This window comes from Mustela nigripes, chromosome 10 (genome assembly GCF_022355385.1).
Source record: "Mustela nigripes isolate SB6536 chromosome 10, MUSNIG.SB6536, whole genome shotgun sequence".
NCBI classification, from domain to species: Eukaryota; Metazoa; Chordata; class Mammalia; order Carnivora; family Mustelidae; genus Mustela; species Mustela nigripes.
In genome coordinates this window covers 8,316,873-8,333,453 of record NC_081566.1, presented here as the reverse complement: position 1 = coordinate 8,333,453, position 16,581 = coordinate 8,316,873, and the positions used below count along the sequence as shown (strand labels likewise).

Here is a 16,581-nt window from a genome sequence, read left to right as displayed (position 1 = left end):
TATTGGCCACAAAGCCTAAAATATTTATTATCTAACCTTTTACAGAAAAAAAAAAATGCCAGCCTCTAATAAGCTTCCTTAATTTTATGAAGTAACATTCTCAAAAGTAGCCCAAAATGGCTAGCCTTTTTGACAAATTTGATTCTGATAAACTGTGTTAATGATATTTTCTTCCTCTGCTTTTTGTCACATTCCTTTTATAATCTAGTTCTTTAATGGTCATTTTGTTGTTGTTGTTGGTTTTTTTTTTTTTCCCCTTCATGTGTTGTCTGATTTGGTAAATGAGCTTTCATGAATCTGTGTAGAGTTTTGTTACCACATTGATCAATTTTAAATGTATATAAAATCATCCTCATTGGTGAAAAACAAAAGATCTTCTTGGTGGCAAGACATACACAATTCTTCTGGTACATTTAAAATGATAAGATATTATTTTCTCAGCTCTCTAACTAAATTGTACCTAACATGCTTATATATTCACTCAGATCCAGTAAAATTATTCAGACATTTCATTGAATAGACTTTCATTTTTCCTTTTTGTTTTATTTCTGAATATTGTACTAAAGTTTATTCCTTCTTCAGTAAACCTGAGTTACTTTGTATTGTATTTGTATAATATGTACTGTAGGTGGCAGTATGTCATTTTTACTAGAATATGTAATTTCTATAGCTTACCTAAGACCAAAATATACTTATTTTGTGGATTTAAATTTTTTTTCTTTTGTAAACTTAATTGGAATTTGCAATTTATATATCTGTGAAGAAATTTGGCACCTGGATTTGGGGAGGAAAAAAAAAAAGGAAAAAAAAAAAAAGATAGGAAACTAAAAGGAAAAGAAACATTATTTTACATTGGTAAGGCAATGTGAGTAAAATAAACTTGTCCATTTACATGGCTCGGCTTTTTCTGCTTATCATCTGTTTTCCATTTGGGGAAAAGCTTATCCATTGAAGAATTGAATTCAGCATAATTCTGTATTTTGGATTTTAAAAATAAAATCTTTTGTAGCTGAACATCTTATTAAACAGGTACCTTTTTATAAAAAGAAAGAGTAATTGGTTTATTGAAGACATCATGCTTCTGTTACTACCTGACAATGGAATAACTTCTGTCTAATTTAAAAAAAATGATAATGCCAGGATCAGTTCCTTTCCAAATTATTCTCATAAGGATCTGCTTTTGTCCTATTAGTTGGTTGATCGTGTTTTTGATGAAAGCCTCAACTTCCGCAAGATCCCTCCATTAGTTCATTCTAAAACACCAGAAGGAAACAACTGTCGGTCTGGTGATCCAAGACCTCAACCAGCAGAGCCCCCTGATCACTTAACAATTACAAGGCGGAGAACCTGGAGCAGAGATGAAGTAAGTAAACCACAAACTTTAACAAATGTCAGAAGAGGCATGTCCTGTTGTAGGAAAAGGAAGAGCTGTTCGATAAATGGGGCTGTGGAAGAAAGCACTTGTCCTTATTAGGAGTAGAATGAAATTTCATCCTGACATCACATCATGTACAAATAATTAACTACAGATGAATTAAGTTCCTAAAGGGTGCAAAAGCAAAACTTTAAACTTTTAGTAAAAAATACAGGTAAATGTCTTTCACATTATAGTCAGGGGTTATTTCTTAAAAGACACAGAAAGCTTTGACTTTTATAAAAGATTGGATAAATTAGAGTATATTAAAGGACTTTTGTGAAACATACAGCCAATAAAGGATTAGTATACAGAATACACGAAGAAGTCCTACCAATCAACTTAAAAAGGTAAAAACCACCCAATGGAAAAATCTTCGAAAGACATGAAGAGAAATTACCTAAAATCTTCAAAATACAGAGATGTTCAACTTCCTGAGTATTCAGAGAAATAACATTTCAGGACTATAATGTGATTCTTGTTCAACTGGCAACAAATTAAAAGTCTTAAAATATTAAGTGTTAGAGAACACAGATACATTGACCAGTGTGTTAGCGGTGGAGGTTAAATTGCTGCAGTTACTTTGGAAGAACGGTTTGACATTATTTCTTTCTTTCACAGAAGAAGTCATAGCACTGCTGTGGACAATAACAAAAACTTAGTTTTTATCAGCAGAAAAGTGAATGTATAAAGTTGTATGTGTATAATTTGTATGTGTACAAATGGAGTAATTACAGAGTAATCAAAATAAATGAACTACAGCAGTATGCCACAATGTGGGTGAATTTTAGCCATGTAATATTAAATGAAAAAAGTGATTCTCAGAAGATTATATACAATGTGATTCTGTGTCATAAATTTTTAAAATGAAAATATATACTTAGGACCAGAAATCGATGTAACGGAAATGATATGAATGATATGAAAAGGAAAGCCAGGGAATGAAGAATGGGATTCAGGATATTGTTTAACCCGGGTGGAGGGTGGCAGGGAGATAGCATGGAGGAAACCAGCTGACTAGTGGTAGGTTACATAAGTCAGCTGTTTCTGCATAACAGCCCACAGATTCTCAGTGGCATGGAGTGGTAACCGTGTGCTTATTGACACCTGTGGGTTAATTGGAATGACTCAGCTGGTCAATGAGAAGTCAGCCGTAGGTGGACTCCAGGCCTGCCCATGGGTCTCTCATATTGCGTGGACAGGCGGGCCAGCCAAGGCTTGTTCTTATCATGGTTCCATCAGAAGCACGAGAGAGCAAGCCCCACCATGCAGACACATTTCATGTTCATGTCGAGTCTGCTAATATCCCATGGGTGAAGCCAAGCCATATAGTAGAGGTCAAAAGCAAGTGTCCTCTTCCTGTGGAATACAGAATGAGTATTTCTGGCCATCTCTTCTGTAACATGGTTAGTGCTGCATTCTAGCTTTTGTTTTGGCTGTTAGATTTATCGTAAGTTTCTAATTTATCAGTTATCATTATTAAAGAGAAAGAAAAAGTGGTCCAGATTAGACTAGTGATTTATATCATGAATCAAGAATTATGATTAATTCTGTGTACCTGTGAACCAATGCAGATAAAAATTGTTTAACTCTCTTAAAAATAAATGTGGCCATGACAAATAAGGTATGGAGAGGTTTATTAAAAATATTTATGATAATGGAAGTTAGTTGAAATGAGTTTGGGGGAAATTCAGGGATATAGAGGAGTTTATTCACCAAAGAATGGTTATTTCACACCATAGCACCATGGAAAGAGCTAATTGAGGAACGCCATGCAGCGGCAGTAACAGGCCAAGGCTTAGGGTGTGGGTAGGAGAATAGAGGAGGTGGCAGTGCCCTGGAGAGTCTGATCGTAGGCTGGCATCCTGGACTTCAGGAACAGGAGCTGCAAGTTAGTATGTAAGAATGTGTGTGTTCGCAGTAGTGCTGAGTAGAGAGAGATGTCCAGTGGGAGAGCTCGTAGCCTGCTGCACAGTTGCCCCTGCCATGCACCGGATGGTTTTAAAACACACTCTGTCCTCGCCTGAGTAATCGATGCCTTCCACTCTTGCTCTGGTTTGTTTCCTCAAGGCCCACAAGATACCATTGTGTTCGTTTAGCCTTCCATTGCCGGTATGTTGCTGATCACATCCTGAGTAACTTTTCATCCTGCACTAACTTCAAACCCTTGACATTCTCAGGTTCTCGTTTTCCATGGTGCCTTCCTTACTGACCTCACCCATTCCATTAGAATTTGTGTAGCAATGAATCACAGAATTCAGCACTTACTTCTTTTTAACAAAATACTTAATAGTGTTGCCTCCATTCTTTTAACACCTGCACTGGTCTTAAACAGCTTCTTTACCTCCAGGGCCATGTCTTATTTTCTGGACCGTCTTGCAGAGTCTAGATGCAGTTCTGAACTACAAGGAGGTGATTTGCGAACCCACATCTAGCCCCAGTTCAATCCCTTTTCTAGCTTCTGCAGAACAAATCCATCCGGCTACCTGTTTTTGTAGATAAAGCTTTATCTCAGCACAGCCAAGCCCACTTGTTGGTGTGTTATCTGTAGCTGCTTTCACAAGAACGAGTTTAGCAGTTGCGACAGAGACCAGATGGCCTGAAATCTTCACTTTCTGGCCCTTCACAGAAGAACTTTGCCAAACCTAGCTTTGCCCATAAATTTCAACTAGGATGCTATGAGCCTCCATCGTAAAAATTCATTCTTTTGGGCAAATTTTTAAGAAGTATCTCTCAGGGGCACCTGGGTGGCTCAGTCATTAATCCTCTGCCTTCCGCTCAGATTGATCCCGGAGTCCTGGGATCGAGTCCTGCGCTGGGCTCCCTGCTCAGTGGGGAGTCTGCTTCTCCCTCTCCCTCTCCTGCTTGTGTTCCCTCTCACTGTGTCTCTCTCTGTCAAATAAATAAATGAAATCTTTCTAAAGTATCTCTCCCATTAGACTCTGCCCCAAAAAACAAGGATTGTAATCTTCTTGATCTCTATACTTGTATTATTTGGTGAAAGAATAAAGTATTCTAAATTACTTATATTTTCCTTTTTTGACCATTTGAATTAGAGGCATGAAAGATGGGATCGTGACTGTGATTGATGATAGGGATAATGTGGATTGTTCTTTGTAAGTGATATGTGATAAGTGATACGACCAAAATAGTATGGAAACTGGACAAGTTATTTTTAAAAAGAAACTCCTTTATTGATATTTATTTCTCTTTCTCAGTTTAGTTATACATAACTCTAATGACATTCCTCATTTTTTAAATTAAAATTAGCATAAATACTAAATGCCCCTGAATCTAGTGATCTGTGACTAGTGTTCTCCGTGGTTATACAAAACAGAGATAATACTGTAATTTCTTTGGATGTTCCAGGTCATGGGAGATAACCTGCTGCTGTCATCCGTGTTTCAGTTTTCCAAGAAGATAAGACAGTCGATAGATAAAACAGCTGGAAAGATCAGGTACTGTTCTGCACTCACACCTCTGGGCTTAGATTGTCAGGGGACACCTGTTCCACTGCGCGCTGGGCTACCCCCACCCAAGGCCCGTGGGGACGAGTGAGGGCCGCAGTACCGAGCTCACTGCCGCCACTGTCATGTTCCGTCTCTTTTTTAGGTGTAAGTAATAGCCAGAAGCTAGGCCACATGAAGGGGGCAGAAAAGGAACCAGAAGACTCAATAATCAGCCCTTTATAATGGAGAGTTAACAGCTATAAAATTACTTAGATTAATTTTATTAATAATTAGATACAATTTACTCCTGCACAGAATAACACTAAGTATTTTAAATTAATAGACCTTTGGGGTTTCTTTTATAAGACCTGAAACTTGAGGCTAGTTTCGTCTTCCTCATCGGTAAAGACAACAGTGTGCGCAACCCTGTAAGACCTGAACGCTTGCATACTTGTAGCCGTGCGCGCTCAGTCTTGAGGGCCTCAGAACTGTGTTGGGTGAGTGACACACAGTCAGAAATCATTCAGTCTGATTAAATTTGGAGACTTCATTCCCATAAAAGGTCTGTTTATTTCACTTACTTATTCCTTTGGCTAACAATCCTTCCACTATGTCCTAGTTTTAGAATATAATTTTAGTGGAAATAAATTGAAAATAACAGTTTCATCACCTTCAGCTGCACTGCATGCTTGAGCCAGACCTGAGGCATGTGTGACCTGTGATTAGACCTGTGGATTTCACTGGGCGGCCTCGGTCTGTCTGGCTGCCTGCTGTGTGGGCAGCTCCAAGGAGCATGGGTTGTCATGGTGAAGGGAGCTCAGTGACCATGAGAGAAGATGGTGGCACCAGCAGACTCGGAAGTGACATCATTGCTGGGGCACACAAGACAGGCCTCAGCTACCGTGACATTAGAGTGCCGATTGCTTAGGCACTGCGTGTGTTGAAAATAGAAACAGGCTCATTTAGAAGCCCAGTCAGAAATTACAGAATGTGTTATTAAAAATAGCATGCAACTAATTTAATTTCCTTGAAATCAAATGTTGAGCCTGAAAATGTACACGTTTTTTAATTTAGAAAGGATCCAATGAAATTGCATTGTTATTATACTTTTTATCCTGTGTAACTAGTGATTCTAATAATAAAAAGGAAAAAGGGGTGATCGGGCTCAGTTGGAACAAAAGTTGTGAGTAATAAAATCAGTTAAGAAAGGCAAAAATAATGAAATTAAGACAAATCACATAGAGATAGCAGAACATACAGGTGCAGGTACTGAAGTACACAAGCTAAAATGCAAATTCCATGAGAGCAGTGATTTTTAATGTTAACATACCTAGAATAACTATGTAACTACTGGTTAATGAATGAATGTTAAATTAGTATTTTATAGGAAGTTAAGTTTACTTAAAACTCATAAGGATGTGTGAAAATTGAGAAGAGTAAATTATCTTGAAAAAATAGCAGATGTCAACATAATTGTAGTTATTAAAATAACTAATTATATATACAAAGTACTCCTTAAGAAAAGACAAACATGTGATCACTTTTTAACTTTTTTTTTTTAAAGATTTTTTATTTATTTATTTGACAGAGAGAGATCACAAGTAGGCAGAAAGGCAGGCAGAGAGAGAGAGAGGGAAGCAGGCTCCCCGCTGAGCAGAGAGCCCGATGCGGGACTCGATCCCAGGATCCTGAGATCATGACCTGAGCCAAAGGCAGCGGCTTAACCCACTGAGCCACCCAGGCGCCCCACTTTTTAACTTTTTAACTGCGATCACTTTTTAACTGTTAAGGGAATAAATAAGGAAATAAGCCTCCTATTTCCAACTGCATTTGGAGGGGCTGTTGATATACTTCACTGATACTCGTTTGAAAAAGTAAAGATACCATTATGTGAAAAGACCAAGGTGTACAAGAGTAAATACGTTATGAGGTCATTTGTATAAACCACTAAGAAATGAACGGAGGGAAGAACTATATGTGTATATATGTACACATGCACATATAGTAGGTATTCTGTATAATATGTATGTTTTTTCTGAAAGATTTGTATTTTTAACCACATTCTGTATTACTTTTGTCAAAAAAATTTAAAAAGTAGAAAATAGGACAAGACAGTGTAGATGACATCATTCTTTTAAACTAGAGAGAATCTAACTTAGTATTTTTTAGAAGACAATGAAGAGAGAAACTGGTACATTTTTAAGAGATCAAGGTAAGGGTTCAGGGAATACCAGAAGGTCAAGGTGTAAAATCTATGTAAAAATACTTCAGAAATTCATCGATGCTGTGAATTAATTTCTAATTCCTATAATTAAAATTTTAAGATGTACTGAAACCATGTTTGAATATGGTTTGTGAATTATAATATTCCACACAAATAAAATTTTATATTGCTTATGTGATGAAATAATACATTTCATCAGTTTTTGATAAGTACCTAGTCATGGTAAAAACACATTGAACATCATATTATTGAATCGTAAGGCTATCTGTTTAAGAGAATTCATTTAAGTAATTTTTTCCCAAAACTATTTCAGAACAGACAGTGAAGGACTTAGAATTTGACCTGGAGACTTTTTAGTCTAAAACCAACTGCTTTCGCAAAACGAGTTTTTGGCTTAATGGTTCAGTTGCTGAATGAAATTATCTTTGGCATTTCCTGTGTTTTCCATGCTGACATTTAATCTGACTATGATTTTGATTCCATAATGTAATACGAAGATCACTCAAAAGCTGTGAATTTTTTTCAGAAAGATCTATAATGACCTTTAAACAAAGACAGTTAAGTTCTAACCATTATGGTCTGGTCTAAAGCCATGTCTTGATCTAGTTTTCTGCTTCCTTAGTATTTTAGATAGTGTATTTGAGTTCTCTTCCTCAAGTCAAAATGTCACGTTTGGCTTCTTAAATCCATACCACGGTATATACTCATTGTCTTTAAAGTAAGTTTTTTATCCCTTCAGTGGCTTGGAGCTCTGGGGTGCTTTGTGTGTATGAATCAGGAACCTCTGGTGAACACTCTGACCACTGTCAGCAAAGGTGATAACATGTGTCCTTTAACAGTTTGAGAAGCCCATGCATCTTACCCAGTAACCATGTTCTGGCAAAATTCACTGGATTGTGAGCGCAGTGTGGCTAAGCTCAGACTTTCTGTATCACACGAGTTCATGGTAGTTCTCAGGTGGTCCATGAAACAGTCTTTGCTTTCTCTGCACCAGTCCTAATGCTGCAAGGGACTCTTAGAAACCACATAATTTACTTACCTGTCTTAACGTCTTGGCCATGATGATATCAGGTCTTAGACAGCTGGCAAGGAGGTTTATTAGTCTTTTGGGTTTAGAAAATTTAACAGTCTGAGAAGAATATTCTTTTATCAGTTTCTAGAACCATCGTTGCCCTTTTAAGCGTGGCGATGTATAGTTTGTAGATGTTCCAGACTTGATTTGATGTTGATGAATTTCATATTTTTCAAAAGTAAGTTGAACCTGGCATATTGATCTTTGAAGAAATACAAATAATATGTACTATTTAATACTTAAATACTGATCAGCTTCCAGTAGTAATAACTTACTTGTACAGTGTTGATATTTATATAAGGCAGATATTATCTAATTAGATTTCCAGGCTCAATACAGAGATTTTAAAAGAAACCAGAAAGGTGCCTTTTATTCACATCTCTCCAAAACTGCTGAGTCATGTCTCAGAGATGCCAAAGTATTGGGAGAGAAGGATACCACTTTTAAAAGACACATGAGAAGGCGCCAGGGTGGCTCAGTGGGTTAGAGCCTCTGCCTTCAGCTCAGGTCATGATCCCAGGGTCCTGGGATCCTGGGATCCTGGGATCAAGCCCCATGTCAGGCTCTCTGCTTAGCCGGGAGCCTGCTTCCCTTCCTCTGTTTGCCTCTCTGCCTACTTGTGATCTCTCTCTGTCAAATAAATAAAACAAAATCTTTTAAAAATAAATAAATAAATAAAAGACAAATGAAAACTCTGTTACTTTTTTTTTGTAAGTTAAGACACTTGAGTTTAGTTTCTAACGTAAGGATAATTATCTTTATTGGCAGTTGTTTTTATCAAACGGATAGTGTCTTAACTCCTAGTTGGTCATTGTATACAAATATACTAACATAAGTTAAGACTTTTAAAGACACAGTAAGTACTCCAATTTTTAGCCTTAGAAAGAATGATCAGACTTTAATCAATTAACGATTTTTTCATACCTAATTCATTTTATTTTCATCTTACGTTTATAATGCGTATATTCCATCTGAATAAAACTATGTTTTAGTAAGTGGTCATTTTATGGTTGATTAAAATATTAGATAAAATGTGGGGGTTATATCACCTATACTTTATATTTGGTTTTCAGTAACAAATGAGATAACTATGAAAGGATTTACATGTGTATTCATAACCACTCACTTGCTTTTTTAATACAGATTTCTCACGTAAATGAGTTTATTGGTAATATTGGTTCAGTATTTTATTTGTAGTTGATGTAATGTTTAGTGGTTTCTTTATCCCTGGGTAACTTTTAAAAGATGCATTGCTTTTATATTATTGTTAAACATATGATAGGTTTTTAAAACATGGAAAGTAAAATGCTTGTTTTTTTTTTTAATTTCTAGAATATTATTTAAAGACAAGGATCGGAACTGGGATGAAATAGAAAGCAAGTTAAGAGCTGAGAGTGAAGTCCCTATAGTGAAAACCTCAAGCATGGTATGGCAGTTGTTCTCGAACATTGAACATTTAATGGGTTTATCTTAAAGGAGCAATATTCTTTTAAAGTGTTCGTTAATTTACATTTTTAAAAAGATAGAAATACACAGATTTGGGAAGTTTTATGCCTTCCACTATCTCTCATGGGGGTTTAAAATGTTGATTGCTTCAGAATTATAGATGGTATAAAGGAGGAACTTTATGTTTCTTCACTAATACTTTCTTGTTCTTGTAATGAGTATACATTGTAAATGGCAGTTTGAAATAAGAGCTGAACTGAAATAGAAGTGGACATGAATCATTTCCTCGGGAGATTGCTTGTCTCCTGCTCAAGAATCTATACAGGTTTTCATGGCTCAGGGAGTCATCCTAAAACTGAGGTCATGATTCATCCATTTCTCAGAGAAAATCCTTATGCACTTTTTCAAAGTTGTCAAAAGTTGTTCAATGCAAGTATTTCAAAATCATTGCTTATACACGGTATAGTAGTATCATCTTAAACTTGTCTTTTGTTATCTTGTTGAAAAAATAATTGCAGTTAAACATTAAGAATTTTAAAATTTGAATCTTGTTTTTTGGGTATCATAATGATCTCCCGTCTTGTTGCTGCGGATGTAGTGCCATGTGAATGATGTTAAGGTTCCAAGTAAGAGGAGTGTGAGCGCCATTGCTTATCAAATAAACACGCTTTTCTTACAGGAACATTGCTTATCAAATAAACAAGCTTTTCTTACAGGAAGCTGATTTTTGTCATTGCTTTCCCTCCAGGAGATTTCTTCTATATTACAAGAGCTGAAAAGAGTTGAAAAGCAGCTACAAGGTACATGTACTACTAAATTAAGTAGGAAGGACTAACAGTTTCAGACAAATATATTCTAAGTGGTATCTCTTAAAATATTCTACTAGAACGTAATTTGGTTAACTATAACAAATATAACAATTGGTTAAAAATATAGTTCTTCCTGCCCAAATTATTCATAAAAAGGAAGCTTGGAAGCCCAGTATAAATAGGGGCACCTAGGTTCAGTGTCTGATGCTTGATTTGGGCTCGGAGCGGGGAGTTGAGCCCCAGCTCAGTGTGGAGTCTGCTTGAGATCCTGCCCCTCTGCCCCTCTCCCCTACTCACACGTTTGTGTTCGGGCACACGCACACGCGTGCTCTCTCTCAAATAAATCTTTAAAAAAAAGAAATAAAATGCAATACAAATAAAAAGGTAAAGTTAAATCTTGGGCATATAGGCTAGCTATTGTAGACTAATTCGCAGTATGATATTAACTATTTTATATGTAGATAAATATTAATATATGAAAAATATGTAAAATAATGCATTAAAATTGTATGCAACTCAGAATGCTTATTGACAGTTGGCTTTATTTTTTTGATTTGACACTTGTTATGTAACCCAAATGAACTTGTATTCTGATACAAATCACAGTTGTTTGGGTGAACCACAGAAAAGAGCGCATATTGGCCAAAGGGTCATGATTTCCGTGTGTGCCAGTCTCCCTTAGGCCTGAGTGCCCGTGTGTGTCTTGAACTAGAAGTCTGCAGTGGCACAACTGGCCTCCAGAGTCAGCTGCTGATTCTACTCCATGTTTGTTGCTTGAACTACCATAGGCAGAACATGTTGGCTTTCACTAAGTGATTCTTAATGTCTGATCAATTTCCACATCCCAAAGGGTTATATTTTACCACTGTGGGGACACGAGTCTTGCTAATAACACAACGACTGCTAGCTGATAGAACAGCAGTGTACTTTGAAAAGGACCTCTTGAGAGTGATTATTATATCAAAGCTGCTTCCTTCTGCCAACTCCCCATTCTCCCCGTGCCAAGCTGAAAATCACTGCCTAAGATTTTTCCTTGTCCACTCACTCCAGGATCTTTTGGATGGAAAGTTGCTCTTTCACTGGCCCATCTCATAGAGTAGCAAGGTCTGTAGGGCTTGCTGGAGCCGCCATCGGGTTCTGAGGGCATCCCCATGGCTCCGGGGCACACACACCTTGCACACGTCTGACGACCCCACACACTGAACGACAGTGAACGACAGTGTGCCATGGTAGCATTCCAAGTGGGATGATGTCCTCCTGGCCTCCTCAGCCTTCCAGTTCCTTAGAACCCCATCTTGGCAATGAACCCCAGTCCTCTGAGTGGTAATACAACTAGGAGGGCTTATTAAAATCCCGCCCAGCATTTTCCCGCCTGTCACAATGATGGAAGCAAATTTCAAAAAGGCCTTTCTCCCAAACCTCAGTCTTCCAACAGACTCCAGAAGGCCCATATGTGAGCCTGTGCAGGACACCAGAGAGCTCATTCAGATCAGGGTCATCTACAATAGAGGTCAGCTCCTGAGTTATTCAAAATGGGTTCTAAATACGGTATTCAAAAGGATTAGCCAAATTTAAGCTCATATAAGCATCCTTAGTTGAAATATTACCCTAGTCATAAGTAGTGTTCACATCCAAATTTAACTGCGTCTACAATTATCTTTTTTTTTTTTTTCCCTTTAGCAATCAATGCTATGATTGACCCAGATGGGACTCTGGAGGCTCTGAACAACATGGGATTCCCCAGCGCCATGTTGCCGTCTCCACCAAAACAGAAGTCCAGTCCCGTGAACAACCACAGCAGCCCCGGTCAGACACCGACCCTTTGCCAACCAGAAGCTAGGGTTCCCCATCCTGCCGCTATGTCAGTGTCAGCTGAATTTGAGAATGCCGAGTCTGAGGCTGATTTCAGTATCCATTTCAATAGGTTCAACCCTGATGGGGAAGAGGAAGATGTTACAGTACATGAATGACTTTCTCTCGATTGTTAAAAATAAGAACCTGTGGAATGACTAGAAATATTGGAAGCAGCATAGTGTTGACTTACACTAAACAAGACAGCTTGGTCAGCTACAATCTCGTTCTCTCGGTCTTCTTAATTTTATTTATTTATTTTTTTACCTGTGATGCGGTATCCTATTAATCCTTTCGGGCCGTTAGAAAACCACGAGAGGCACGTGTAGGAAAAAACAGATTGTGGCAGTTTTGCCTTTGTGGTTTTATGATTTTCAAATTGAATTCTCTGATTGCATCCTTTCCCTTCATAGATCTTTGTTTTTTTTCTTTAAGCCATGCTGTGACCTACAAGCAAATTAAATACCCAACATTTCTGACCCCCATGTCTCCTGTGCCAAGCTGCTCCCCGAAATGGACTTCCTCTTCATCTGTACAGATTTGTTAAACACTTATATTTGCTTCTTAATAATAGGATTTATATTAGTCTTCATTACCATTGGATACAATGACATATTACTCTCCACAGTCCAACTGACCTTTCCAGACAGTCGTTCTTGTGTTCTGAACTTTTCCAGCATATATGTGATTTCTATAACTTTGTTGCTACGTAAATTGTCTTGGGTTGACGGAGATGAACTATTATGTTTGCACTAAGATTTGCCGGGAGTGGTAGGTGGGCATAGCTCTATATCGGTAAGGACTAACCGTCTTTTTTGTACATAGGAGATTGATAATACTGTATTTGTTTTAACCCCTCGGTGTTTTACTCCACCTTCAAAAAACTCAATTTGGCACTTTTTTCCCATTTTTTTTAATGGAAGTAAGATTTTGTCTCATTTTAGGGCAAATGATAACTAGAAAGATTAGACTGTTGAGGTGGAGTATATTTTTTAAACTGAGAACATGTATATTGGTCCTGTGTTACCAAGTTTATATGTGACAGTTGAAAAAAAAAATTCCCTTGAAATGATCATGAAGTTAAAATTTTCTTCATTAGGAGACTTGGAGAACCAGTAGTCATAAGGTTAGCTGATAGTTTCGCTCCCAAGCAATGAATTGCTTCTGTGTGTTTCCCTGTAGAACCCAGTAGTAAATCCTGCCCGTCTTACACAGTTATAAGGACCCTGCAAGACGGCAACGATGAAGGCTCAGGCCTGTGCCACTAAAGAGGAAGCCTGTGGAAAAATACCTTCTGTAAACTTGTTTTTTCTCTTTCCAGTAAGTTCACATTTGGATAAGTTTTAAAAGAAAGTAATTATCTTTGTGTTTCCAGAACACTATAATTTGGGTGAATCGTAATTGCTTTAAATATTACTTAGTAAACTTGGACTTCCCCCTGACCCCATCAGTCTATAAAGGTTAAAACAGTGGCTTTTGCAACTTTTATGAATGGTCTTTAGTATTTCAGCAATAATCCTGTACTACATTGGTTTCAAAAGACAGACTAACTCTGTATGCTTCAAAACTTTACAAGATTTAAAAACTCCTGTACTTTTGGGCCAGTTAATAAAGATGCAAAAAAAAAAAAAAAAAAAAATAAAACCCCTTTTTGTAGAGATGTAAAAACAAAAGTCTGTTGTGTAATGAATCTCATATTTTTCTTTAAATTAAAAAAACAGTAAATGAACTATTCTCCTTGTAAAGCTAACTTCTCCATTCTAATAAAGGAGGACTGGGAAACAAAAGGTTTGAAAGAACATGAATGGAATGATAACAAATGCTTTGAAGGAATAAGTGAAACATTAAAACAGGGTCAATCCATTTGAAGAAAAAGTCAAACAAAATAATCACCATTGCTCCCTCTTTTATTTACTGTTTGGGTACTGATGGTATCCTCATGGAAGTAGAAGGTAAGGAGTTGTCTAGGAAAATATTAGCATCTACTCAACTTACATTATCCTTTAGGTGTTTACACGGTTTTGTTCAATTATAAACATTTGGCCTTTTACTATGTTACTTTTATTTTGTATGAATACATTATCCTCCTTATTTATTTTTGTTACCTTTATTACTTATGTTATTTTGTTATGCATTTACAGCTCCATTTTTAAATAAAGTGTTTCTGGAACTTTAGACATTGATTGTACATTTTATTCTACCATCTGGATTGCCAGTACTTCATCAGTTTACCAGATAACTCTACACCATTTTCCAAGGCTTAGCCATACAAGGAATCCTTCAGTTCTAATTAATACACGGTAATTGTGAGACTTCATGGTGCTTTGACTAAAGAAGAAAAGATTTTCGGAGCAGATTTTGTAAATCTCCTTCTCTTCACTTCGTACTCTAATCGTAAGGTGCACATAGAAGGCCTTTATTTCTTAGCTCCTGGAATCCTCAGAAGGCTTTATGACCATGATACATTTGGGGAACAAAGAAATTTAAAGTATCTTGTTGGACATCCTAAATTTGAGAACTGCCCATTCAGATCCCTTTTCTCTCACTGTTGGGTCTATACCCACCAATCTCGAATCTCTGTTACTGTCGAACATTCTGTTTCTTAGCTTGGCCTTTGAGGCTTTCCACAGCCCGGTCCTTCCCTCAGGATTCTCGGCGCACCCGACTCAGACTCTCCACGAGTTCCTCGCCGCCCTGAGCGATTCTTCTCTTCTCTGGGCCTTTGCCTTTCTCCCTCCTTCCTCCCTGACCCACCGCCCCGCCCTTCTTCAGAGGCCGCCAGCGATTTCGCTGGACTGGGCCACAGCTCAGGCCTTGGCCAGCGTCGGCATTTCACTCTTCTCCACTACAGAGACGCACTTCCCTTCCTTGCAAGTCACTAAGACAATCTTTCATTTCAGTACAGAGCAGAGCCTGTACTCTCAAACATCTGGCTTCTTCCCTCATTGCCTTGGGCTTTGCTCGCCGTATCTCTGCCTGTCAGGACCCTAACTTTTGGAAGGAAACTAGGCTTAGAAGCCTGGGATCCAGACACCTCCCTCACGAGCTAACGTGGGCCTCCCGGTTCCGATCTGCACACTGAGCGGATCGTCGTTCTCTGCGTGCCGAGTGGAGTCCGCCAGAGCTCTGTGGCTGGGAAATGGCTCCCCTTCCTCTTTTTCTCCAGAAAGCCTTCTCTGGTTCTTTGTTCTTTCCCCATGTTCCAAGCCCCTGTCCTCCACTACAGGCCAGATCCTACCTATTCGACAAACAAGTACTGCGTGCCTAACCGACTGGCCCGGCGGCAGCAGTTCCCAGCAGAGAGCAGCCATCGACGGTCGCCCTCGCAGACCTGTTCTAGAGTCACAGAAAAGAGAAACTAAAGATACGTCCACTGATAATGTCAGGTGGAGAGGTGACTATTCTGTGGTTTCCCTCAGCGAATTGTTTACACAGCTCTCCTTGGAAGGATTTCTGTAGGCTCCTCTCTAGAAATGCAAATTTGCTGAGAATCCCTCATTTCTTGGTAAGTGGTCTCCTAGAAGTCTTCCTCATCTTAAGGGGGAGCAACATCCCTGCCGAGCACCAGGTGCTGGCGGGGCAGGGGGGAAAGGTCAGCCAGACCTCACTCGCACATTTCGCCCAAGAAGTGAGGACTGTCGCTTTTCTCTTCACGTTTCTAAGCACATACTCCCAGACCAGCCCCCTCTGGCTACTACGGCAGACCATGACATGGGGCTAGTCATCCCGGGAACTCCTTTTCTATGTTTTTCTGGAGCTGGTGTCCACGGAAATGGACATGTCTGCCATAGTGGTGACGTGGCTGAGGCTGAGTGGAAAATCCTCCTCACTGGGTTGTACTAACCTGTTTGGAAGCAGATAAAATAGATTTCGGGGAAACAACCAGAATCCAAGATTGCTGGGAGCCCATGGCTTGGATGTGGAAACTGACATTAGTATCAAGGTTCCAGTCGGGAAAGAAACAACATTCTAGCACACTAACCTCGTGAGTTTTCCATATTTTATGTCTTGAGAGAAATCGCACACTAAACACACAGTCCGTGTGAGATAAAAATGGGCCATGCAATGGAATGTTATTTGGCTGTTAAAGGAACGGAAGTACTGAATAATGCCTGGTACAATGTGGATGAACGTTGAAGACATCCTGACAAATGAAAGTAGCCAATCACAAAAGGCCACTTGTATGAGCTCATCTGTATGAAAGGTCCAGAGTGGATGAAAGGCCTCTACCGAGGTGAACTGCTGCAGACAGCTTGACACAGTGTGGAATTCTGTGGCCTATTCTGGGGGTGATGGGGTATCTCCGAAAGAAAGTA

At 38.6% G+C, this 16,581-nt stretch overlaps 1 protein-coding gene across 10 annotated transcripts in view; it reads left to right on the top strand.

The window, feature by feature from the left end:
- Nucleotides 1–14,440, top strand: part of CEP170 (centrosomal protein 170) — a 124,607-nt gene extending 110,167 nt beyond the window's left edge. For 9 of the 10 annotated variants that reach the window (XM_059412511.1, XM_059412517.1, XM_059412515.1 and 6 more), the window contains 5 exons: nt 1,193–1,363; nt 4,784–4,872; nt 9,492–9,585; nt 10,354–10,405; nt 12,095–14,440. In XM_059412511.1, the coding sequence (XP_059268494.1) occupies nt 1,193–1,363; nt 4,784–4,872; nt 9,492–9,585; nt 10,354–10,405; nt 12,095–12,384 (696 nt within the window). In that variant the 3' untranslated portion in view covers nt 12,385–14,440. The remainder of the gene's footprint in view (nt 1–1,192; nt 1,364–4,783; nt 4,873–9,491; nt 9,586–10,353; nt 10,406–12,094) is intronic. The other variant, XM_059412514.1, reaches the window with a different exon arrangement.
- Nucleotides 14,441–16,581: the final 2,141 nt, after the last annotated feature.